The sequence below is a fragment of the Oenanthe melanoleuca genome, chromosome 3 (assembly GCF_029582105.1).
Source record: "Oenanthe melanoleuca isolate GR-GAL-2019-014 chromosome 3, OMel1.0, whole genome shotgun sequence".
Lineage (NCBI taxonomy): Eukaryota > Metazoa > Chordata > Aves > Passeriformes > Muscicapidae > Oenanthe > Oenanthe melanoleuca.
Genome location: NC_079336.1, coordinates 35,091,624 through 35,118,910, shown reverse-complemented (window position 1 = coordinate 35,118,910; position 27,287 = coordinate 35,091,624). Strand labels below are relative to the sequence as shown.

General features: G+C 39.6%; 1 protein-coding gene across 6 annotated transcripts in view; it reads left to right on the top strand.

The window, feature by feature from the left end:
• Window positions 1-9,566: 9,566 nt before the first annotated feature.
• The window catches only part of MAP3K7 (mitogen-activated protein kinase kinase kinase 7), a 47,783-nt gene continuing 30,062 nt past the window's right edge, over window positions 9,567-27,287 (top strand). For 3 of the 6 annotated variants that reach the window (XM_056487286.1, XM_056487285.1, XM_056487284.1), the window contains exons 1-6: window positions 9,569-10,134; window positions 21,134-21,244; window positions 22,854-22,919; window positions 23,808-23,853; window positions 24,498-24,636; window positions 25,758-25,882. In XM_056487286.1, coding sequence (XP_056343261.1) covers window positions 10,045-10,134; window positions 21,134-21,244; window positions 22,854-22,919; window positions 23,808-23,853; window positions 24,498-24,636; window positions 25,758-25,882 — 577 coding nt within the window. In that variant the 5' untranslated portion in view covers window positions 9,569-10,044. Of the gene's footprint in view, window positions 10,135-21,133; window positions 21,245-22,853; window positions 22,920-23,807; window positions 23,854-24,477; window positions 24,637-25,757; window positions 25,883-27,287 lie in introns of those variants that run through there. The other 3 variants (XM_056487290.1, XM_056487288.1, XM_056487289.1) reach the window with 3 other exon arrangements.

Genomic DNA, 27,287 nt, shown 5'->3' with positions numbered 1-27,287 from the left:
AAGAGCTGTATTAAATGCAATTTTCACCCTTTCAAATGTAACTTCTTATAGGCATCTCTGAATTTAATGTCCATAACAAAGCAGAGCAACCAGTACTTTCTTTCTCAAGTTGTTAGAATGATGACCAATGGGGTGGGAGGGAGACGGGGAGGGGAGTATTCTTTTGGGGATTTTGTTGGGCTATTTCATATTTTCTTCCAATATAAAAATGAAGTTTAAACTTGTTTGTCTTCTTGCTGTGGAGAACCTGCCATTTATGGCAACGGTGCAGGAACAAACTCACAAGAAATTAAACAAAATTGTATTCAGCTTTACCCTTCACACAGAGTTAGGTTTTGACATTTAGACCTCTAGAGTTTGAGGACTTATCCACATACAGCTATTCTACTAAGACTGGTACTGGCTTTAGCTGGGCTGGGGTCAGATCCCAATAGTGTCATTCCCCTCACCTCACTTTAAGTAAGAAATTGGGTGAGCAGCCCAACTGCCCATACATACCTATCTAACACCACCTCAGATTCCCAGGAACATGCTTCCTGGACCTGCATCACATTTACCAGCCCCATGCAGAGGTCACAGAACCCCTGAGGGTCTCCAAAGTTGCTAAATGGCTATTAGTAAAAAGCTGAACCAAGCCCTAGGAGTCTAATTGGAGTTTGTTACAGGGGCTTGCAGCAGAGAAAAAGGCATCTCCAAAGAGATCATCATATCCTAACACAGTGGGAAGAAATGCCTTCTGAAGATGCCTGTCTCTCCTTACTACTCAAAGAAGGCACTAACCATCTAACTTTCAGGGAATCGCATTTTGATGAGATTAAACTGGAAGTTAATGTACAACAGATTATACACTTTCTCCCTACTTTTGCATGCTGACAATATTAGCATTGTTGGTTGTTGTGTTGCACGTTGTACATAAGATTTGTATCATGTGATCTGCCCCATAATGCATGCATTATTCCAGTATACCAGTCAGCTCAGATGCCATTAGTGGTGGCAGTACCAGCAACCGAGGTCTGACTGCCAGGGACAGTTCATATGCATGAACAGTGCCTCTGCACCCAGCTGCTCTTTAAGGATCACATCTTTTAGGATGCTCTCTTCCCAGTGAAGGCAGCACTCCTCCAAACATGCATTTAATTTGCCAGAAAGATGGAAAAATATTATGCTTCCCTCTCAACATGTTCTCCACCTCCACAAACCCACACCCTAAAGTCATGGCATCACACAAATTCCCCCAGTTCAATCTCCACATTCCCAGTCTCCATCACAGTGGATCTGACACACATGCCAGGAGTAGATGTCTTTCTAGAAGGCACACTGAACTTGGAGGGCCTGCTGTGCCACTAGCCATGTATGCCCCACAGTCTGGGAAATTCACAGACATTCTCAGATAAAAAAATATGCAAGTCCTGAAGTTACCATTCCAGACTAGCTTTGAAGCTACGTTTGGAGTTTTCCACCACAAAACCATGTGATCTATGTATAGATATATATATTTTTTTTTACAAAAGTTCATTGTCCCTCCTCTTCATGAGTAAGGACAATGGACACAGATTGAGATTCCTAAGAGGGCACACACCTCCAGGTCTCATCAAGGGAAAGGAATTAGACAATGAAATGCTGAGATTATGCCAAAAGTTAGGCCTTAGCAAATTAACTGGCTCTTCACATCTATTATATTAATCTGTTGAAGTAACAGCTACAGTAACAGCCTGAAGAGGGCTGGCTTTATTAAACAGGACTAGAAGCTTCTAGAGGAAACACAATGAATTTTGGTGATATACCACTTCCATATTTGATGTGACTTTTGTTCCTATATGGTCTCACTTAATTGGGAGCATCATGTATAAAACAGAAGACAATGACTGTATTTCATTACCAAACAAGTGATACAATGACATAAACTGTTTACTTTCCTCTCCTATAATTTTATTGGCTTTATTCCTCCACTGATAGAAATGCATTGTCTTGATTATAGATTGACTGACCATTTTTTAAAGATACCTTCCAGAAAGAAACATCCTAATAATGCATAGCAAAGCATGTTAACAAGTACCTCTTTAAAAGAACCAGACCTTTTGGATTTTTATTTTACATTACAGAACACTGACTTTCAGCACACATAACATGTGACTCACATATCAATTAGAAATATGATTATCTGGTGGCATCTTTGGGTCTTCCACGTGCATTAATCAGCTGTTTTCCAAACACATCCACAAGCAGCAAGAAAGCAAAGCCACTCAGAGCACATGCCTGTGTACCCAGCCAGGCTGGAGCAGTTCCATACTCATGCCATTGGTTATTGGAAACCACACAAGAATCAGGGCACCTTCCGTGAGATGTTTCCAGCATGCTAATATATTTGGAAGGAACCTTGAAAGATTATCTGGTCAGCCTTGTGTGAGAAAGGCTAAATGAGATTATCCAGCACCCTATCCAGTTGTCTTGAAAATGTCCAGTGAAGGGAACTTCACCATGAACCTGGATATGTTGTTCTAGGCAATGGTTACTCTCACTGTAAAAAAAATCTCACTTGTATCAAGATGAAACCTGCCACAACCAGTACCTGTTACACCTTTTCTTCCCTATGAAGAGAAAGACTCCATCCTCCCTAGAGAAGCCCTTTAAGTACTAGAATACTTGTGATGAGATTCTCTCTTGAGCCTTCTCAGGGAGAAAAGGATTAACTGCTTCAGACTTTCCTCATAGGCAAGTTCTCCATTTGACTGGGAGCTCTATATATTCCTTGCTTCTGTCAGTTCTAGCTTGTATGAAACCAGAAAGTAAGCACACAGAGCATTGCTTCCCATTTAAATAGCAGAACAGATCTTCTAGAAGTAAAACTTTGAAGGTAAGTTCCTCTTACACAGGATCCTAGTGTATATGCTCTCAGACTATATGTCTTTATCCCCATTATGTGATGATCATGAACAGTTTCCCTCTTATTTCCAGTCCTTCTCCTATGCTTTGTGATACTCCACCCACTTATGTCTTGTATAAAACATACAAGGCTGTAAACTTCCTTTCAATATTGTTTAAAAATCACACTTGCAACAAGTCCCTGCACGTGCTCTGATTCATGAGTTAGAAGCTTAAAAATACGAAACATAGTATTACTTCTCCATGAAATAAAATACCAAAAATTTCTCCTGCAACCAATTTCACTTCCTTCTTTAGCACACTGCCTTACACACACAATTCAACACAATTCTTACTTAATCTTAAGAGCATACAGCTCATTTCAATCTATACTCAGGTGAAGAAAAACCATGATAAGAATTTGTTACATCATTTACACTTTTAATAGCACGCTTTTATTCAAAATATGGTTAGAAGATACCTCCTTAGGAAATGAATACAATACTTTGCTTTCACAGGGAGTTATGACAAATAAATGATTTCACTTATCAGGACCATCCAGTGAAGTGACTTGCCCCAATTGCAAGTCTCCAATCTGCATGCATTAACGCGTTCTTGTGCAAAATGGAGTTTCCTTTTACTTGAATACCACTTTCCATCAGTACTGTTTAACTCCACAATATCTTTATCTTTCCAATCTCTTTAAACAGAGGCAACATATATCCTCTCTGTCTTTGTTTCGCAAGATTAAACATGCCAAGTTGTTTTATATTCCCTTCTGTGGTAAGCCCTCTCTTATCTTGACCATCTTTGTAGCTTTTCTCTGCAGCTAGTTAGGTCTCAATTCATTTTTCTTGGAAAGCAGGTACCAACACAGTAGAGCCTTTCAGATGAGGTCTGCATAAACTTTTCCAGCTTTATTGGATATATTATACAGGATATATAAGCTTGCACATTTTCTAGCTGCAAGACTCACAGTCCTCCAAAAATCAGTTAAAACATGCAAGTTGCAATCTTCTTCACCTCTTTTTCGTAAGTCTTTTACAGGATAACAAGGTATTATGAGTTCTCAAATTAATTCATGAACGTGCACTCTAATATTTTAAATACTAGACACTTTATATCTCTTATCTTTGGAGTCATCTAATTTTCCCATTTGATATTCTTAACCTTCTCTCCATTAACTATATTGTCTAAGCTTGTGTCTTCAGAATCACTGTCATACTCCTAATTCTCTTATCAACACTGTTAATGAAATTACTAAGAAGATTTCTCTCAAAATTCAATCCTGAACAAAAAAATGTCTTAGTAACTTCAATATCTCCCTTTTGATAGTCTCTACTGTCTCCTAACCACCCCTTTACTTTCTTTACCCACTTTCAGTTCTTCTAACGATTCTTATCATGTCCAGCTTAATTAATGATTTCCCACAAGACAATATATCAAATACATTCAAGAATAGTTCTACCCACTCTCCTTGCCTAAAAATATCACTGAATATATCAAAAATGATCTTTTGTTAATCTGAAATAATCTACCTTTGATTAAAAAGATGTGACATTTCATTCCATTTACCTCCATGCTCTTTATTATTCTCTCCATCACATTTTATTTTAAAGCCTACTAAGAGCAGAGCAAAAAACCCTTAGATGTCTGGATCTGGTTTTTCATCTTTCTAAAATACCTTTGCTACTTTATAGTTACCTACACTTACGCCTCTTTCTAACACATCTTCTATCAGCAATTTCATGTTTCAAACCACAGCTTTCAGACCTCTCAGTTCAAGATCAGCCAGTCTACAGCCATCTGTCTCCTCCTTCTCCTTTCTAAATTTGTTACTTTTCCCCCTGGCCACTCAGCCAAGCCCAGCTGCTGATAGTTGCAACAGAGAAAATGTGTTTGTTTGGTTACAGGACTGAATCTAGATAGTCTCTCATCTTTACTTTGCCCTTACTGCACAGTGACTGCATTACTTGTCTTTCCTGGCTCTCTCGGTGGTTTAGACTGCTGGAAAACTCCAGGAGATCTAACACACCTCAGATTAAGAGGTAAAATAAGGTTCAGAAACAATGGTGATCATCTGAGTTTCTTTAATAATCATACAATAAAACTTTTACCAAAATGAATACAATTCCTTGCATACAACTGAGTTTGCTATTTAGCAAAGCAGCTCATCCATTTATTTTGCAAGGCTTTTTTAGGGTTTGGGTTTTTTTTAATATATGCATTTTATCACAAATAATAGGGAACACCACCACTGAAGGAATTAATAGCTACTTAGAAGATTTTACATGCTGTGGGGAAGTCTTCCCAGAAAGCAAAAGAAGCAATAAAAATACATGAAGCATGCTGGGGCTGCTATCTCTATTTGGCAGAAGATACCCTTGTGCTGTTTTCCAAGACTTTGCAAACCATTAATGCAGGACATAATTGAAGAAATCACTGAGATTCAAAGTGGAATCTGACACACACAATATCGCAACCTGCTCTTGGGAAATATTAATGTACAAGCCAAAGGAGTTGGCTTGAGAAGAGTAGATTAGGAAGCAACTCGGCCATGCTGAGAAATAGAAATCTCTCAGTATCATTACAGTGATTTACCCTCATGAGATATTTCCACTGTACCTGCACTGGAACAAGCAGCAGGCTCCTCTGGGGTGCCTCCCAGCTGGGGCATGAATCTGTGGAGCACGTGTGTTTCATAGTGTTCTCCCTACTACTGCCACCAGGAACCTGCTCTTTAATCACAGATGGTTCCCACAAACTGAAATAACATAACTTCGTATTTACAGGACAATATTTAACAGGGACAAAATATAGTCAGACTTGGCAGAAACATATTCCTCTGTTTAATCTAGAAGGGAACCTTTTTTGTTGTAGGTGTTCCAGTTGTAGATACCACCCAATATGTTCCACCACTGTTTACTAGTATCAATCTTCAATCGCCTACAGTGAGACAACCTTAAAATAATTTTATATACTGAAAAAACAATACAAGTTAAAGTCTTTTGAAAGTAGAAATCACTTAGCTTTTTCTAAATTAAGTTAGTGGAAAATAATGCTTGTTCACTCCTCTTAAAAATTGTCAGAGTAATTTTAAGGGAGCTGGATGAAGGGTTGCCAGGATAATGTATTGGGCCTTTGTCTGCATCCATGAAAATGTGTCCAAATTCTAAGCTGTACAAACCCATATCATATTGGGTAAATTTTAATTAGGATATGTAGATATTAGGGCTAAATCTCAGGTCTGTTAAGCTGACCAGGTGGACTTTGTTTATATTTTGCCTCAGAATTACTGCTGTATCTTCTGAAAAAACAGAGCCCTATGCTCTAGGACAGGAGTGTCAAAGAGCTCCACAGCAGCTGTCTCGGGTTTGAGTGTTTGTGCACACTCTGGCCATGGCACCCAGAGGTTTCCAACAATCTTTAAGTGATTACCTTCCAGGCAATGTAACCACTTCCCAATGTTAGAGAGAGGCTACTGAGATCCAAAATGCGGACTTCACAGGTTCTAGGTTTTTCTTATAAACACAAGAGCAGCTTTTCTCCAAGATAAGCACAGCAAGTGCAGCTTTCTATTCCTTTTTTTCCCTGTATTTGTTGAATAAATATTTTGGGGCTGTACAACCAATACCCAGTCCACAAAATAGCTAACCATAACTAATTAAGACTGTGTCAGTCAGAGAAGAAGAAAAAAAGAAAAAAGTAATATCAAAATTACCACATCCTTAAAACCTATCTCAATCTTCAGAGCAGTGACATTTTGATAATGATGATGACTCTGCCTTCACAAAGAAAGTGCTCATTATTTTTGAGATACATAATTCCACATCAGTTTCTGAAAGGAAATGAGCCTTACAAGCAACTGTAATTGGAATGCTCTCCTCTGCTATCTTAATACCCATCAACAAAATATAACAAAGGTAACAGAAAAATCTCTCCACTGAAAAACAGAAGACTGCAACTGCCATTTGCTTGATACATACCCTCAAGAGAGGTCTGTGAAACAACAAAAAGCCAAATATTTAGTTACTTTACCAGAGATCACCAACTGCCATCCCCTAAAGCACAACCACCCACTTGGCCATCTTTCTAAAAAGTACTGATGTAGCTCATCTTCCCCAATGCATGTGCCCAAAATGAAACAAAATGTTAAGCTTCTGGCCTCAGACCATGCTCATGATTGCAACTAGCTACCAAGACTAGCAGTGATAGATTTTCACACCTCCCTTTCTTTTCATTCAAGCCTTTTCCTTGGCTTCAGTTAACTTTACCTGCTCCTTGTCTTGATCTACAAGCATTCAGAGAACTGAAATAATCCAGCAGTATGAAGTCAGTATGAAGATGTATGAACCAGACTGAAAGGAGTCTGGTTTTCATTGGACTTGCAGTTTTCTCAATAACTCATAAATCCATGTTCTTCAACTTCTAATAATCAATGTATTGCACACTCAGCAGCTGAGACAGTAGCAGCTGCTTACATCTGTGATACACTTTCCTGTAAGAAGTTCTGAGGTCCAGGTATAAGCACAGTTCTTTATGACCATGTCACAGAAAGATGTGCATTAATAGTGGCTTTTGAGAAAATGAAAGTCAAATGCTTCACTGGGTATAAGGGGGTGCCAGGGTCAGTATGAACAGCCAAACCTATACAGAACCTGAGAAGCAAGGGCTCTGAATAACCCCACTGCTGGATGAAGCAGATATTAGTCAGATTTTGTGGTACCTGGAAATTTCCCCTAACAGAAGACTCTTTAGATCTTTCTAGACCAAACCATATTAGAAAATCAAAAATCAACAGAAAGTCAGCACATTCAGCATAAGAGTCTGCTCCCCATGCACACACAGATTGCTTGGGTAATGTAATTGCACCAACCCAACCAGCCATCCATACGAGTTTCATCTTGCATGCAACAGAGTCAACATGTACTGTGACTGCTTGGCTGGGATTTCTGGATTGGTGTACATCTGTTTTTCAGACTCAAACAATTACAAAAAGGACAAATTACAAAAGTTGACAGAAAAATAAAAGAGGGGAGTGAACAACCCATAATGGCAACCTGTCACAAAGTGCAGCAGCTCTGACAGAGGTACTTTCACTTTGGCTTTTTTAACAACAGCTGAGCCACCATAAGATTAGGTCACTGCCCATATTCATCCTTGGTATTTTTTCCTAATTAACTGTTTAAGTGGCTTTCTCAGGCTAGCTCTGTAAACAAGATCTATCTACATTAATGAGACTTCCTTGTGAGGTACAGACATTCACTAGTATGCTAGCAGGGGAAGATCTAGAAAAGCTTACTAGATCTATTAAAATTACATACTATTAATAGTATTGTACAATAACATAACTTTTTATATATAGCCCGAAGGCTAAACATATCAAAATGAAGCACAGCTGTTTCAGAGGAACACAGCAGCTATTTACTCATCTCAGCACTGATTTCACAGCATGGATTGCCCTGAAGCGTCAGTCTCAGACATTTACCACCAAAACACTAATAGGTGGGGGTTCCAGCCAAAAGCAGAAGCAGAAGCAGGAGCCAGCCCCGGCAGAGTGGTCAAGACTCCTTTGGAGAGGGAGGGGTAAAGGTATACGCTCATTCCCGAGCCCTATCCCTTTATTGCTGTGCGTGTACATCAACTGCTGCGTTACCCTCCGCTCCACAGCCGCCCTCCTGCACACAGGTTTCCGGGCTGCCCTCGTCCCAAAGCCCTGGAGAAATATATGCATATATACAGGGAAGATGCGTGTGCAGATATATACATAAATATTTATCTATTTATTTATGTAGGGAAAAGGCCTGAGCCCCGCACTCGCAGGGCGGTAACACAGGGATGAGGACGGGGCCGTGCCCGGCAGCCGGGGAGCCCCGCCGGACTCTGCGCCCCAGCCCCAGCAGAGCCGCACGGCCGGGCCCGGTGCCGGTCCCGCCGCTCCGCTCGGCGCCCCGCCGGCGGTTCCTGCACCCCCAGCCCCAGCAGAGCCGCACGGCCGGGACCGGTGCCTGTCCCGCCGCTCCGCTCGGTTCCCGGCCGGCGGTTCCTGCACCCCAGCCCCAGCAGAGCCGCACGGCCGGGCCCGGTGCCGGTCCCGCCGCTCCGCTCGGTTCCCGGCCGGCGGTTCCTGCGCCCCAGCCCCAGCAGAGCCGCACGGCCAGGCCGGTCCCGCTCTGCTCGGCGCCCCGCCGGCGGTTCCTGCACCCCCAGCCCCAGCAGAGCCGCACGGCCGGGCCCGGTGCCTGTCCCGCCGCTCCGCTCTGCTCGGCGCCCCGCCGGCGGTTCCTGCAACCCAGCCCCAGCAGAGCCGCACGGCCGGGCCCGGTGCCTGTCCCGCCGCTCCGCTCCGCTCGGCGCCCCGCCGGCGGTTCCTGCACCCCCAGCCCCAGCAGAGCCGCACGGCCGGGCCCGGTGCCAGTCCCGCCGCTCCACTCCGCTCGGCGCCCCGCCGGCGGCTCCCGGCTGGCGGCAGGAAGAGGAAGCGGGGCCGGCGGGGCCCAGCTGCTCCCCCTGGCGGCTGCGGCGGCACGGGACGGGGCGGGGCGGGGCGGGGCGGGGCGGGGGCGGTGCCGCCGCCAGGCCGTGGCCCCGCCGCGGCCGCCCGAGAGGCCGCTGCTGCCGGCGCTTCCCTGCCCGCCCCCGCCTGGAGCTCCCTCCCTCCCTCCCTCCCTCCCTCCCTTACTCCCTCCCTTACTCCCTGGCTCCGTCCCTCCCTCCGCGGCCGGGGCAGCAGGAAGCGGCTCTGATGTCAGCGGCGGCGGCCGCGGCGCGGCTCTGAGCGGCTCCCCCACCCCCGCCGCGGCCCCCTCTCCTGCTGCCGCCGCTGGGGCTGGCGGAGGAGCCCGGCTGCGGCCCCGGGGCGCCGCCTTCTCTCGGCGGGGACGCGCGGCCGAGGCGGTGCCGAGCTGCGCAGAGGCCGCGGCCTAGGGGAGTCGGCGGCGCCCCGCGGGGTGCGGGCGGGCGCGGGATGCGCGGCGGCGGCGCCGGGGCCTGTGCCCGCCGCCACTGAGGCCCGAGGCCGCCGCGGATGTGGCCCCGGCGGCGCCTCGGCCAGGCCCGCCCCGACCTGCGCCGGGAACCGCCGCCGAGCCCCGCGTAGCCCCGGGCCCGGCCCTCGGCTGCCCGGTGCCGGACCCTCGCGTAGCCCCGGCCCCCTCTTCTCCCTGCGGTGAAAGAGGAGGCATGTCTGCTGCCGCCTCCGCTGAAATGATTGAAACCCCCCCGGTCCTCAACTTCGAAGAAATCGACTACAAAGAGATCGAGGTGGAAGAGGTGAGTGAGGGTCCCCCTCGCTCGCCGGGCGCGGCCAGCCTGGCCCCGCCGCGCAGACCCCGAGCGCCCCCGGGCTGCTCCCCCCGGCCGTCCCTCCCCTGCGGAGCGGGCCGCGGAGGATTCCCGGGTGCGCCGGGACCCCCCGAGCACCTGAGCGGGGCGTCTGTGCTCCCGTGGATGCTGCAGCGGCTGGCACCAGCGAACAAAGGCGGACCGGCTGGAGCGGAGGTGCCAGCTTGCTTCAGACGGCCCTTTCTGCTGGATGCCTTGCTGAGGAGTTTTATTTAAACGGGATAGATTTATTCAGGACTTTAAAGTTTCGCCGCCCATTTTGCCAGTCACTTTAGTATAGAAGGGAAACATAGTTGTCAAGAGGGAACTGTGAATTCTGATGTTTCCTTCAGATCTCTATTTCTCTATGCCCCTGCTTTCACCTTCTGCCACCAAATTGAGCCATTATATATATAATGATTATACCACTCTTAATGATTTGTTAAATTTACAGCTCCGTGAGCTGTAAGGATAAACAGATACTTTTCTTCTTAACATAGTCTAGTGATGTTGCATTCATGGATATGTAAGTTTCATTTGTGACCCGTGCCTGTTACCCAGGAAGTGACATTCAGTTATTGTATAACAAAGTTGGAAGTTTTTCTTCAGTGAAAATCACATAGTGAATTTCACAGTGAATCAGGTGTACCTTTCATCTTTTTGAAGTTCCTGTGGAAGTAGGATGGGTGTGATCTAGAGTGGCTTGCCTGCTTTAGTAACAGGCTCAACAGTCTCTATCTACTACAGTGTTGTTTGACACTCAGAATTGCACCAAAATATTGCTGCTGTTTTTTCCTTTGTGCCCTGCTAAATTCTCTACAGGAATGAAGTTGTTTCATGTAGATCCATAATGAATTTGATGAGACCAGCTTGTAGAGTCTGGACCTAACAGGCATCCAAGACTGCTGAAACAGTGTCTGTGCTTTTATTTGTAGATTACCATCTTTCTCTTTCAGGAATAATTACCCTTTTTCCTTAAAAAAGTTTGTGTGGAAGTGGAGTTTTGTGTAGTAGCTTTTATAGGTATGACAACCTGCATCTCAGATTTTTAGAGTAATTTGCTAGATACTGGTTTGTTCATAATTATCCTATTGGGCTTGGGTCTCCTGGGGATGGTTCAGGGACCTTAAAATCTACAGTGTTTACATGGAGCACCAGGGCACTTTCTGCGGTATTCAGGTAGTATTGTGGCAACTTTGGCTTTCACCACAGCAGGCATTGGGCACTAGAAATTTTCAGCAGACAGTGTCTTTCAAAAGATTGCCTTTATCTCTTTCTATGAATTTGGCAATCATAAAATTTTTGTTTCTCTCGGTCTAGTTGTTCCGCCTCCCCCTTATGCATGTAACTATTCTGAAGTGAAGGGTTTTTTGTTGGTTTTGCTACACTTACTAATAGCCGGGGGTCAAATCGCGGTTTTAGGAGAGACTGCGTTTCTCACCCAATGAAGAAAGTTTAAGTGGGTTATCCCTCGTAAAAAGGTGCCCAGTGATGGCTCATAGAAGTGAATATCACATCTGCTGTGTTAGACATAGCCCTTTGAATGAATAAAGTGCTATACAAATCTTTAATCCTCACAACACCCTTGGGGAGGTTGTTAGCAAGGATTGTATTGCTGTTTTACATATAGGAAATGTGGAGCTGCAGAGTGTGTAATTGGTGTAACTAGAGTTTAGCATTCGAAGGTTAGTGCTCAGAGCTTGACTGTGTCCCACACACGTGCCTGGCACTCACAGAAACAGGGCTGTCAGCACAAAAATGTATCTAGAAACAATGCCTGAGTAAAAATTTGTTTAATGCAGTTGTTGCATTATTATCAACACAGTATTTTTGTAAAGATAACCAACTCATGTGATACAAGCAAGGGAACTCTGATAAAGTGTTTTCTTCATAAAAAAAGTCTGGTCATAGTTGGCATAGCATTTTGAGTGTACCTGTCCTCCCAGAAGTTCTTGTAGGTAATGGGGATACCCTGGTGCTGAACACAGTCTAAATGTCATTGCACAGAGCAAGAAATAAGACCTACTTTGCAAGAAAATGGAAAACAAGATTGGAGGTCATACTTAGACCTTGCTTTTCTGAGCTGTGGGTGTTGACCTCTTACTCATGATGCAGTTTCAGCACAAATAGTCAACTTCGTAGTCATAACAAAGCGCACATCCTTACTGAGGATTTTCTGTGCTCTCACTTTAGGCGCAGAAGTTTTCAAGGATTTTAAGTGGCTGTAATATCTCAAAATGGTCATATTTATGCTTGGCAAACTTCAAATGTTTCAAAATGGAGTGTTAAGAGATCTACACTGGAAGCTCAAATGCTTTTATAATCATAGCTTTGCTGTTGTATTATCAAGGCTGTCTTGTCAGCAGATAGCAGTCCCACTCTGCCACTGGTTTATTAATAGATATTGAAGTTCTGGAATACTTGCAGGCCCAGAGACCTTGCTAATAAACGTGAGATCTATAAGTGCACTTTCATTTAGGTTTGTCTGAACTCTACTAACATAAAAACAAGAATATACTGCATTTTGCTTTAGCTACCATGCACATGACTAACTGTAGTTTTAGTTCCCACCAGTCAAACATGTCTCCAGCTTCAGTCTGCCTTTTTATTATTTCAAGTGCTTAAAATGAAGTAAAACATATAGGCAATTATTATGAAAGAGTTGGAGTCAAATCAAAATCGGTGTGACACAGCAGGAGCATCTTCAAAACTAGAAGGGGAAAAACAACATAAAATTCATGTCCAGCAGAAGTGCTCTCTATTTTACTATACAAGTTTTCAATTGTGAAAATGGCCATTTTAAATTTTTAGTATTAGATAGACAAATCATATGAAAGTGAAAAAATAAAACCTAATATAACTGAAATCAAGTCAACAATAAAAAGCCTAATAGCCTTTTCTTAAAATCTCATCTTTAAATCTAGAACAACGCTTCTTTTGTTTCTCCCCAGAGGAGTTTCCACATCTGAGCAACACACAGACTTTGGTTTTTAATTGTTCTGGCAGTCTACTCTCTACTCAGGAAGAGCCTACCACTCTTTCCTGAAAATTCCACAGGCTTTCCTCTACCAGGCAACTGTGTAACAGTCCCATACTTGACCAAAACACAGACCTCTTCATCACATGATGTGTGTATCCTTGGATTGCACAGCCAAAGGTACATGTCTGGTCATGTATAGTGCAACCCTGCCCAATCACTGCCTGATGTAGACAAGTTCAAAAGCTAATGCCATATTTGCATAGTTGCTAGTTACTTTTGGATGGTCTGAAAGTGTAAATTATTTGAAAACTGTTGTTTAATGCTCTACTGGTATATTGCAGCTTACAGTAAAGTTTATTTTCAACAATCTATTTGGGGAGTGGTTAATTCTAAGAGAACTAGGGTAATGTTTTCTTTGAGATGAAGAGGTAAGCATTATAAATATTTATTTTAGAAAATTTACTTAAGGTCCCAGCAACTAACTATTTAAAAAATAGTTTATTAATTTCATTAACTAAGTAGTGTGCTGAGAACTACATGTGTTCCTTCCAGTTCTGGAGCAAAGCAGTTCAGAGACATGTGAATAAACACTATTGCAAAAGTAACTGGGTTTTGCTCCTTTTTATATATTTAGCTTCTTAAAAGTTAGTGAGATTCAGTGACTGATTATGTCCATTAGAAGGTAAAGCAGATTTGTGTAAGCTGATGTTGAACATGGAGCTGTTACTACTTCCATTGTTTCTGTGTCCTGAGTGATCATCCCCAGTTGTAGAACCCCAATCTGAAAAATTGGAAGACATTTGGAGAAGAACCAGATGTGATTTGAGATCTGAGCAACATTCTTGGATATCTGATGTATGAGTACAGAAGGATTGGTTCTCAAGAACCAAGGGTGGTAATTAGAAATCCATTTGAGGTCAGTCAGATTTCTCAACCTTTTTCAGTAAGACTTCAGGGTGCAAAGCTGGGTATTCAAAAACAAAGGCAAAAAATAAGTCCATGGTGAAGACATATGCCAGCATTTTCTCTGATTTTACTCTAAATACATTTCTGAATTAATTCAAATAACTACTTATATGTAGTTTAGCTACACTAAAGGAAGATTCTCTTCATTCATTTACATAAGAAAATAGCTGAAGTGTCAGCTGGGGTGTGAATTTATAGCAGAAGTTATGCAACACCAATTCCATGTGGATGAAATTTACTGTGCAGTGAGTGAGAGGATGGCCAATAAGCTAGTTAAACTCTTAATGTGACACTTTACACTCATTTCTGCACATGCAGATACATTCAGTGAATCAGTTTGCGTCCTGTAAAAGAGACTCATTCTTCACTCTTGTAAAGAGCAGATGGGAAAGAAACATCACAGATCTTCCTGTTCCAGTGATGAAAGTGAGCTCCATATTGATAAGATAAAAGCAGAGTTCTATGTCTAGGGCCTTTCCCTAAGAAAAAAAAAACTAAAACAATAGAGCAAGTTTCACGTGTCCCTTATTTGTTCCACCCAGTGGATTGTTACCAGTATTTTACTGGTTGCAGAATACTTGTTTGTTTTTTGGCTTTTTTTCCCCAAAAACCTGTAATTTTAGACAGGGCCAGCCCAGAAAGCCCATGTTAGAGTCCTGCACCCTGAGTGCCTCATTACCCAACATCTTGTTTCTAAAGCAGTAATCCACTCTCTGGGCTGCTCTAACAGAATAAATTGATTCATAGCAGAGCATCAGACAGTTGTTCTGTTAGTGTTTTTAAATTGCTGGTTATTATGATGAGTTCAGTCCTTGAGACAGATGTATAAAACACTATCGGTGTAAAAGCTTTTCAGTATGTGATAAGCCAGAACGAAAGTAGAACTTCATAAACTGTTATATTTGAGATGCATCCATTTCTTGGGATGACTTGAGCTGTCCAAATGCAGGGAGGGTTGGTTACATGTTCAGAGCGAAGGAAGAATGTCTGGAAACATAATTTTCAAGAGAGGATGGATGGGGTTCTCAGTAACCTAGTCTATTGGAAGGTGTCCCTGCCCATGTCAAGAGGGTTAGAACTAGATGATCTTTAAGGTCCCTTCCAACCCAAACTATTCTATGATTCTATAATTTCAGGAACATGTTAGATGATACTTTGATTCTTCGTAAACATGTTCTAAAGAAGCCGAAAAGAGAATTAGTTCTTAGAACTAAATTCAGATAGACAAGCCACTGAATGAAAACTATACAGTGTTACACAGCTCTAACAGATTAAATCCTGGATAGGGACCAACTGTTTGAGTTTGTCAAGCAGAACTTGCCAATAGTTATTGAAAATCTAAGTTGATTTTAATAACCAGTTTCTTTCAGAAAGAAATTTTTTTTCCTACAGTGTTTTGCATAACTTTTAAGTTGAAACTTTGAAACTAAATCTAAACTAAATGACTTGGTTTACTTCAAATTAGTAATATTGCTTACAGGGGTTTTTGGGGTGGGGGGGTGGAGAGGATTTGGAGGTTTATTCATTACTGTATGAATCCCAGGAAGGAAAAGCAACACTTAGAGTTGTGCTCCCAGTAGTACAAATAAATTTAAGCAGTCAAAGAACATAGCTGTAAGAACTGGCAGATAGATCCAAACTCCTTCCTAAAAGTGCTGGCAGGGTATTGGCCACAGTCATTTGTGGCACGGGGCCGATTTGCTTCAAGCTACTTAATAAAGAATAGCACACACAGAGGAACCAAAGCTGGAATTTGAGGCTAGTTAAATGAATGATACAAAATGTAGGCATATATTTTTAGAAGCTCTAAACTGTTGTTCATGGCTTCTTTTGGCACTTCTTTTTTTTTTTTTTTTAATTTCTGCTCCATGTGTCATACAGGCAGATATGTAAAAAACTGAAAATATTAGTATACTTTATTGGTAATGCTGGAGCTCTGGTAGACAGAGAGACTAGAAGCAACTGAATTTTAAAATGCGATTCTTTTTTGTGTTTTTAGAACGCATTATAGAACTTTTTTTTCCCCCTCTGTCTCATTTAGTGTCTGGAGCTTGAGAGACCCAAACATTCAGCTTGCATACATACCATTTCATTAGCAAATATATCAGTAAACAAAGCAACATATATATATATATAGTAAAGATAATTTAAAGCCTGTTGTCATTTTGGAAGCATGGGTTTTGTTGGGTTTCTGCTTGTCTTGCTTCCCAGTATCATAAATGGGCATGTCATGCAGTAGATACTGCAAATTATGAAGTCACTTCTCCAAAGAATACTGCGTCTGCTAACCAGGGAGCTATTATATTTTATTGCTGTCTTATATATCCAGCAAGTTTTTTATAGAAAGAAAAGCACTAGGTATCCAGCATACAAAACTACCTTACATGGAAACTTTATGGATAGAGAGAAAAACTTTGCATTTTTATGTTTTTGAGTTAGTAGGAAACCTGTGCAGTTAATGCAAAGTTGAAATTAATTCTTCCAAAGTTTTGACATTTGTTATGGGATTATGATGCATATGAATAAATAGAGATGCCTTTTTCTTGTTTTACTGGGGGAGGGGAAATTTTGGTCACATCCCTTAGGACAAAATACATCCTTAAGGTCTTAACATATTTGCAGTCTCTATTTCCTGCATGATTTCTAGTCTACATAACTTACTGGTCAGTATAGTCTACATACTTACAAGTCGGTATCATGTATCTTTGTTTATGTACAGCATTTGATACTATTTGTACACAGAGACAGAGGTAATGCTTGTTCCAGGGTTCTTGTATGGTTCATATTCTTTAAATACGACTCTAAATACATTATCTGGAAAACATGCTAGTGGCACTGTCCTTCACCATGTCACTATCACACAGTAAAATGCAAGTTTTTACTAGTATGTATTTTACAGGTGAAAGAATAAATTTTAATACCCTTTGAATCTTTGATTCTCTTTAAGTATTACTTCCAGTTTAAAATGTTTTTTGTGTCATGTACATAGTGGTTTTTGACAAACTTAATTCTCTTCTGTCAGAAAGGTAGAAGCAGACTTGTTCTTACTCTGTTTCTAAATGTGTCATCTGCCCTATATTTTCCTTTTTTCTCCTAGATGATATTTAAAGGAACAGAATCTTTTACGAAAAGAATGTGTTTATTTTTAGATCATTTTCCAAATATACACAGTGCTACAGATCAACTGCTGTTTATTGATTTGTTGTGTCAATAATTCCATTAACTGTGCTTCATATAATTCCGAATATGCACTATTGCCCAAACATATGGTGTGGCACTAACAGCACGGGACAGGAAGGAATGAGCATGAAGAAACTAAAGTTGAGGCAGTGCCTCCCTCCTGTGATATTAAGTTACTTAGTTCCAGCACTGAAGAAAACTACATAGTGTTTAAACCATTCTGACAATATCTAAGGCTTGCTCTTTTAAAGAATAAATTTAAGGGAAGAAAATGATATGTAAATGGACTCCAGCACAAGCTGCATTCTGTCAATTGTACAGGATTTTTTGGTATGAATAAGGTACTTTTTCCAGATTAAGTAGGAAAAAACACTAAGTTTTCACATATAGGAAACTTCAATTTGACTTGGATCTGTCATTGTTTCTGATGGTTGCTCCTTTCATTTGATATCCAGGAGCCTGAGCTGCTCTAATGGAGGATCAGCTCTTCTGTTTTGCCTGTATCCTAGGTAAATATTCACTGCATTCATGTCCTCTTCTCAAGTTCAACCCACTGCCTAAGCAGGCACCAAGTCACTGATAAATTGTTATGAAACCTTGACAGCATAATAATTTATCAATCTGTTTTTGCCAACAAAAATAAAATTTACATATCTGATGGTCTCACAGCTTTGTATTATGTGACTAAGTCTTAGATTGCCTGGTAAACTCCTCTTGGTGCTCGACACTGATTTTATTTTTTATTATTTTTTTTTCCAGTGATCAATAGGACTTCTTAAAGTGCATCTGATTTTTGGAATTTATTCTACTTTTCAGCTAAAATGCAAATATTGTGACATTCATGGCTCAATGTAAGTCACTACATTGGGCAGTATACTTGTTTGTGAGTTTCTTCATTTAATGAAACATTGTTTAAAAAATACAAAAACATTGAAAAATAATGATTTCTTTAGTATATGAACTGGAAATATATGTACCAGTTAGCAGGATAAAACCTGCAGATAGTCATGGATTTATCTTCAGGGGAACAGTATGCATTTATATATTTATATTGACTTACGAGCTGAATTTAACCATGTGGAATCAAATGGAAGAGATACGTGGGCTTCCTTTTTTTTTTGTTATGCAAGAAACATATGTAGTATATATATTGCACAATCATAACATTAAAATCATATACATAATACATAAAGTGTATTTGTATATATGGACATATACAAGCTTTTTCATCAGGGAAAGATACGACTAGTCTGAAAAAAAATAAGCTTGACCCATCACAAACTGTTGTTAGTGATTCAGGCTAAGTAAAAAAAAAAGTCAAATTACTTCATTAAATTTTGAGACCAATCTTTTAACTGTATATGCACTGTTTTCAAATAACTCTTTTTATTTCTGTTACTGGTTTACATGTAGAAGTTGTGGTTGAAAACTGTGAAAGAGTATGAGAAAAGGTATATTCAGAAAAGGAACCTTCTAAAAGGTGTCTCACAGAGGCTTGCACCGTAAGGCCTAGAAGAATTCATTATATGCCCATCTCCTTTTCCCTAAGTGGAAGGGAGGGTTCTTCCCACTCACTTGGGTAGCCCTGTTCGGATTCCTTCATGGTGTAGGGAAGCAGCAGATGTGGAACTGTATTGCTGCTGCCAATACACAAGGTGCTCTGTGGCATCCTTCTCTCATTGACTGTCCTTAGTATTTCCCAGGTGCTTGCATAGTGGATTTTTATGTGCTCACTAATCACCATTTCTGCAAAATGCAGACTTATGGCACACACACACACACCAACTGATGAGATTTTCCTTATTCTGTAGGTCTGATCATGTGCTGTGCAAGGTGGGTAGAGGCTTTTTAATGGACAACTGTTGTGGCAGTGGAAGGTGGGGGCCCCCAAGAAAATGGGCAATTTTATTCAAAACATGGTCTGAGAGAGAAAAGGAAATAACAGGGAAGATTGTTTGGGACTTTTATGTCTCCAGTGACTCATTGTTTCCAATTTGTTTATATGTACTATTTTTGTAGGCTGCTCATCTATCATTCATATGGCTTGGTGTTTCCAACCTCACTTGTGGAATGCAAGAAAATAGTTAGTGTGTGTTCCATCAGGACAAGACGTAACAAGGCAACACAAAGTGCAAGGTTACAATCAACAGGCCCTGTTCTTTAATGAAGCAGAATGGGGCATGTTCTGTGCATCTCTTGTGCATATCTTATTGCAGACTCAGTTTGTGAACCACTGTTGTAGAAGGTAAAGGTGATATGGCAGGAACTCCTAGAAGGCTAAGTGCATGCTGTAATGTAAAAGAGAAAAGTACTTCTTATAGTAAATAGGAAACCAGAAGAATAAAGTGCCATTGATCACCATGGCTGTCATGGCCAGCTGTCTCTTATATCCACACAAAACTTCTAAGAAATATTAAGCATAATTTCTCTTTTTTGATCTTTCTTAGTGCAAGCTCTTGATTGGTTTCTTTAATTTATATTTTTCATCTCTTCAGATTGGGGCCTTGATTGCAGACTTTCTCATATCCATCATGATATTTTAGCAGGTCTTGAGTTATGCACCTGCAGCCTTTTCCATCCCATTCCCAGGGGAAATCAGTTTCACTATTTATTTATTGGGAAAGCACATAGTAAGAACCTAACCTGAGAATGGATCACATAAATGATACTCAGCCCCTTGTTTCTCCTCCCTGCTCCTCATCTTGCCTGCCTTACATTTTTTTTTTATTGGGAGGAGCTCCTTTTCCTTCTGTACCTGTGTGTGCCTTAGGTTTCCTCCTCCTCAGCATTTTCTTTTGACCATATGAGTAACAGTGCACTTGTATGTGCTTTCCTGTAGTGGCTGCAGTCACTGTTTTGGCAACACCTTCATTTCAATTTTGCATCTCACATGCATGTTTTGTCATTATTTCTGTGTGTTGCCGTTTTTCCTCTGAGAAACAATTAAAATAAGTGAATTTTCAATTAAACATCATGTGTAATTCACCAGTAACTGAAAGTGACCTTCTTTCTATCCTGCTTTCACTTCTATGCTTGCTTTCAAAGAGCTATTCTAAATAATGGTAGTGTTAGGGCTTCTTCACAGCAAAGGTTAAAGATTACTTGAGCACTATAGCACGCAGAAGTTGGTAGTACTGCTTTTGCAGTTACATTGAAGAGTTATGACTCTTGTCTGTGGTTGGTTTTTTTCCATAGTTTTAGGCAATGTTAATTCTAAATAAGCTAGAAGGCAGACTTCAACAAAATTGGGAAAGCTTAGTTTATAGACACTGTCTTTCTTTGGAGGACTAGCAGGATAATTTACTGCTACCACACCCTTAAGTCATCTGTAAGAAAATGAAATGATAATTTTGAGCACACTGAACATCTCATCTCGATTTCATCATTGTCCTGTGCAGTTGTGTATGCATTTAAATTTCAAAATCTTATCTCCTGTTTTTAGCAAGAATAAATAAATACAGCAGATAGATATAATTTCATGGGTGAAACCTAAAAAAATATTGGTCTCATTCCTCTAATTTTCTTCTAAGCAAATCTTATTCTAACTAATTAAGATTATATGTTTCTGAAATACTGTCCCTGCACATTAGTAATAAAATGTTTTGTATACGTGTTTTCCAATTCTTCTGTAAATGATCTCTTGAGCAAGCTTAGCTAAGACCAGTTATGCTTTGGTGGCATAATATTCAATCCATACTGCAAAACTCAAGCCTCTGTATCTTCAGAAGTTTCTAAATTAAATTTCTTTTCTGTTTGTGAAGTCCTGCACAGCGAATGAAACCATTTGAAGTTTTAACTCTAGTGTTTTATATTTTGTTCTAGGTTGTTGGAAGGGGAGCCTTTGGTGTGGTCTGCAAGGCGAAATGGCGAGCTAAAGATGTAGCCATTAAACAGATAGAAAGTGAATCTGAAAGAAAAGCCTTCATTGTAGAGGTACAGTATGTTTGATGGAAAATATGGGGTTTGGTAGAGCTTGTTTCCTGAAATTCATGGGTGCATTTACTGTTCTAAAAGCTGTCTTTATCACAAGAAAAATGCTGGCTGGGGTACCTAGTTCAGGCCTGGACCCTTATCTTTCAGAAAAGGGGACCTGTCAAAGCACATTGCAGCTCTGTTAGTTTGATTCTCATAAAAATTGAAAAGCAGGAGTGTGGTAGAGACAAGGGCACACAGAAACAGTTCTTAGATATTTTTAAATAACAGTTCTTAGATACTGTCCCAGTCTCAAGTCAGGACACAGCTGGAATACCTACCAATGCCTTGGAGCTGATTAACACTCCCAGGGGCCACAGCATAGATTCTCCAGTACAATCAGGTTGATATTTGAGACTATTTCTGAGAATTTTCAGCGGTTATAATAATTCTATTAATTTTTTTCTTATATATAAATACATTGCTACATTAAAGACAGTTACTGTTTTCATTCAATGTCTACTTCTTTAAAAAGTCAGATATATTTCAGATATATTGATAAACTTCCCAAGATCCATAATATTTTCTAAAATCAAAAATTTAATTTAAATGAGATAAATTGTGACATGATGCTTAGTATTCATTCAGTTATAACTTAGGATGTTCACGATACACAAAATACGTTAAAAATAAAACTCTTGAATTTAGAGCGATCTCTAATAAAATGTGACACTAAACAGCTGGAGAAAGCATGTTTGTAATAAATCTTTCTGTAAATATTTATATATTTTGCATTGTGATGGAAAGTTTTTAAGGTTATTAATTTGAGTCTGGTTTAACACTGTGTAGATCCGACCGGTCTCTTGGGATTTTTGTGTTCAGAAGAGATCTGAGTAGATAATCCCAGAAATGCTTCGGTAATTACTGCTATTCAGGAAACCCTGTGCAGTGCAAGCATCAGTTGAAATATTTCCTTCTGATTTTTAAGATCTTCTGAAATGTATAGAAAAAATAGCATTTGCTTTCCAGACAGCATAAACTAATTCAGCAGTCTGTGTAAAGGGAAAAAAATTCCTTATTTGCTTGCTTCTACTATGTACTGGTGAAAAAAACCCAATGTAAAATAGTGCAGTTGTCAGTACAAATAGTAATAGGTTCTTGGAACTATGTCATTTTAATATTAAATTGTTTTATAGGGTTGTGGGCTTGGGGATTTTAGAACTTTTTTCCTCCTCAAAACAGAGAGTATGACTCTGATTTTTTTTTTTTTTTTTTAATTTAATCAGGCAATTTTTATTTAGTCCCAAAATTGAAGGCTCCAGGAAGAGCACCAAATCTATAGACATCATAGTTGCACAGCGCTTGTGACTTGAGTAGCCTGACAAAAATACTTTCTTTGAATGTAATTTCTTCAAACTTTCTTTTAAAACACAGTTCCAGTTTGACACAAACCTGATTACATCAATTAAAATGCAAAGAATGACGTAAGTCTTATAATTCATAAAATCACCATCTGGGCTTATGCAGACATAGAGAGCTGTACTTGCTGTTGTGGTGTATTATTTATAGCTATGAAAATAAAACATTAGCCTTTTTTCCTCATGGTTTGAAACTGTGATTTGTATTGCAGCTTCGACAACTGTCACGAGTAAACCATCCCAATATTGTCAAGTTGTATGGAGCCTGTCTAAACCCAGTAAGTTATAGCTTACATCAGATAACAAAAGGTGACTAGCTTAACATATGCAAGCATCAATGCACAGAACATGTATTTTATATTAAAAATGTGTATTTGATATATTTTCATGTTTTAGCCATAATAAGGAAATACACTGATGTGTAAATTGGTTGATATTTTCAGGTATTTGTTTTTCCTTTATACTGCTATGAAAAATAAATTTTTTCAAGAACACTCAAATCTGTTTCAAAACACTAGTTATACTTCAGTTTGTCAAAGGGCATCTAGTGTATTACATGTGTAATTACATTCATATCTACACTCCTATTAATTGCAAATCAATACAAAAAGGAAATACATTATCAACACATAATTGTGTCTTGTAAATCAGCTCCTATTTTCATACATGCATTCTCAGGATTTGCTTGCTTTCTGTCAGCTGCAAATGGTCTCACAAATTCTCTGAGTAGAAAAGAGGGTACTGTGACTAGACAGATGTATCCTTAGCTAATTCTTATAGGAGCTGTTTAATTGCTTAAAGTATTGCTTCATCCTTTTTCATTCTTAGTACTAGTGGAATTCTTCTGGTGTGGTATTTAATTTTTTTTTTTGTAAGCCACTAAAGGAATAAAGCAAAGGACAGTGAACTGCAGTTTGAAGACTGTATTTACTTTTTAAGTCTGAGGAGGAGGGAAGTCATTATTTTCTAACTTCCAGTGAGAACTAAGTGTAAACCTGACATTACTTACATGTAAATACATACATTTCAAACTGACTGATGTGTTTTCCGTAAGCTTAAGTATGGAGGCTTTGCAATTGCTCTCAAAGAACTCTTTCAGTTTACAAAAGCTGTTTTCTGCCTCTGCATTGAAAATATGCCTATTTTTTGTCCCCTTTCCCCCAAAGGTGTGTCTTGTTATGGAGTATGCTGAAGGAGGTTCTCTGTACAATGGTGAGTATCATTTCAACTTCCTGGAGTTAAAGTGCTAGTATTAGGGCAAACATCATCTAAACTACAACTTGTTTCATAAGTATGTCTCCATTCATGGAGCTATTCAGAAGCCACCTGGACACAGTCCAGGGCAACTGGCTGGAGGTGGCCTTGCTTGGTGGACTTCCAGAGATCTCTTCCAACTCTTATGTGGTTCTTTGAAATTCTTAAAATAATTTTAAGGAGAAGGGAGTGTGCCTTTTAAAACTTTTCAGTTCACAGATTTGTCCTTGATAGCAGATACTATATTTTATGCAAGTAATTTAAGATTTTCCAGTGGAACATCTGAAAACATTCTTCCTTAATTTGTAAATTCCCAGGGCATTTTTTTAACACAGACTTTACCAGGGATAGCTGAGAACAAGCAACACCTTTCATATTGAATTTTAATAGAAATTATTATGGAAAGCATACTAAAAAAGTAGGAAATATTTTGACATTTCTGTTATTTTAACAGTCTGCAGAAGGATATTTTTGGTTGCAGTAATGAGGTATTGGTGATTACTTAGATTCTATACAGCTTTATGACTGGTGTTTTGTTAACTCCATTGTATCTGTTGTAATATGCAATAAAGTTCTTTTTAGTTTGTGCCTTTGTTTTGCAGTACTGCATGGTGCTGAACCTCTGCCTCATTATACTGCTGCACATGCCATGAGTTGGTGTTTACAGTGTTCCCAAGGAGTGGCATATCTCCACAGTATGAAACCAAAGGCTCTAATTCACAGAGACCTGAAACCACCAAAGTAGGTTTATAGTTAATTTTTCATAATTTCTTACAATTGGTATATAAGATAATTTATAATAATTTTGTTGTATTTAAAAGAAATGCCTTTAATTGGTACTAACTTTTGCATATACTGTATTTCTAATGAAAGCTGTGCATTTGAAACTTCAGTTACAGAATTATGGTTTATGATATAGAAAATTAACTATTCAGTAACTTTCTGTTAAACTGGAAGAATACTCTGCTCCTGCCCTGCATCGTGGAAGAGGATTTTATTAGGAATAGGGCTTCTAATCAGAGATATTTAAAATCTTCCAATTTTGGAATGGTTGTGGTGTTCAGTGAGAGAACATTGTTGGAGGGGGGTTGATTGGTTCTAATGTCATGTTTAATCTCTTGCATTAGAGCTCTTTTGCCACATGGCTGTCCTCCTTTATCCCCTCCTTCTGCCTGTTCCACCATGCCTGTCAGAAGCTCCCATCACTTTCCACCAAAATAAAATTTAATGGTTTTCTACCCAGTCAGTTTGTTATCTGGCTCATGTCAGATCTGGCTCCACAGATTAGATAGAAACACATATTTGAGGATCATCAGAATCATCCCATTTGGTGGTAATCTGTAGTTATTACTGGGTAAAATTATAACATGAAGCCACAATTTAAATCTTTAATTCTTTCTTGTATTCCCCAGTTTTGATTTTGAGACCTGCTCACTTGTAACTTCAAATGCTTCCATTTAATTAAATAGCTAGGTTGACTGACATTAGTGGGAGTCTTGATTGTTCTTCTTTTGATAAAATTCTTGCAGCCTTTGTTGGTTTTCAGCTGCTGGTATCTAAAAGTCTGCTTTTGTCACTATATACCTAGTGGTTTACTATGGCTAAAGATATTCATTTAAAATCTAGCATGTAGAAATATTAATAAATTACAACATATATTGGATTGCTTTAAAATGTGTGATATGTCTGCATTAGACACAAATGACCTTCCATATTTCCCAGATTATAAAACAAAGCACTGAGATACAAAGGCTAAGATATTCACCTATATTAAAATGATAGTTGTTGGGATTTGAAAAATCAGTGGTTTGTTATCAGGCTATTTTATTCTACAATTTTAATAGCCTTTTTTTCTTTGACAGTTTGCTCTTGGTAGCTGGGGGGACAGTTCTAAAAATCTGTGACTTTGGTACAGCCTGTGATATTCAAACACACATGACCAACAACAAAGGAAGTGCTGCTTGGATGGCACCTGAAGTTTTTGAAGGTAATAAAAATTCAGTGTTGATATCACATTTTCTTTAGAGGGATGCAACTGTGAATTAAGGTGATGTAAGAATAAGAGCATCATGTAGTCTTTAAAATAAAGTTTACTAAGGTTTGAAGTAACAACTGAAAGAGTTTGGCAGAAGTAATACTTTTTTTTTTTTTAAAGCTGTACTAGTTTATATTGTTAAATAGTTATACAGAGGTTTGAAGAGCAGCACTGAACCAACTCCCTCATGTTAATATTAGACATTTAATTATGTGAAGATATGGAACCTTTATTTGTCATTGCTGAGATTTACATAGGGAGTACCTTTAGACAGCTGCAGTTCCTTATTTTGCAAGTAAGTAAAATGCAGCCAGAGGGCTCTTTCCCCACAATTTTGCTGTTTCTAAGATTCTTAAATCTTTTCACTCTGCTGTCATTTAAATACACTGTCATTACTTTCACTACCTACTCTGATCAGCTTTTAACTTCAGAATTTCCCTGTTAGAGTCTCTAAATTGAACATAATTGCCTTCTTTTTGATCCCCTGCTTTCTTGTAACTCCCATCTTCATCTGCTTTTTGTGTAATCTAGAGGTTTTGATGTACTTCCTCTTTCCTACATACTGAGGAACTTATTAATACCATTTAATTTGTTTAATTAGGAAAACAAGCTATTTCTTGGAGTGTAATTGGGGAAGACTGATGATACTTGATAATTAGATATCTATAATTGCTGCATGATTATCAAAGAAATAATCCTGTACATATTAAATTTCAGATTAAACATCTTTTAACCTCTCTGTACCTTAATTATCAATGCAATTTAGCAATGGTCTGGAAAAGTCATCCTCCTGCTTTAGGAAGCAGGTGTCCTTGACTTGATATATTTGGCAAGTGCCTATGTGCAGGGGTGGTTTCTCAGATTCTGGATCCAAGTGGCTTCTTTTCTTTTACTGTCCTTATTCCAGAGACTGTCCATATAGTTTTAGGATTCCTCCCAAATATCACCTTTGGAACTTTTGTTCTGAAGTTACCATTTTCTTCCACATATTGCTTAGAGTGCCAGCCCGAGGATTACTTGTTTCATTCTGATCCCTGAAAATTTTCCATTATTTCATTTTATATTCAGGCACTTCCTCTATTTTTTTAGCCTGGATTTCTTCTTTTCTTAATACTTGTTTATTATTAAATTAAATAAGATTTATTTTTTTTCTTTTAGAAATAAGAAATTGAACAATCAGTGTTACAGCTAGATTTTTTTGGTGAAAAATCTTAATTTGAAATAGATATAAATAGTGTATTGTAGAGGGAATTTACAGTTCATATCCTAGTTCCTCTGGTGTATGAATCCAGCTAGGTAGAACAAAGAAATCTTGTAATGCAGTTACTGTTGAAAAGCAGCAAGAAGCCTTCAGTTT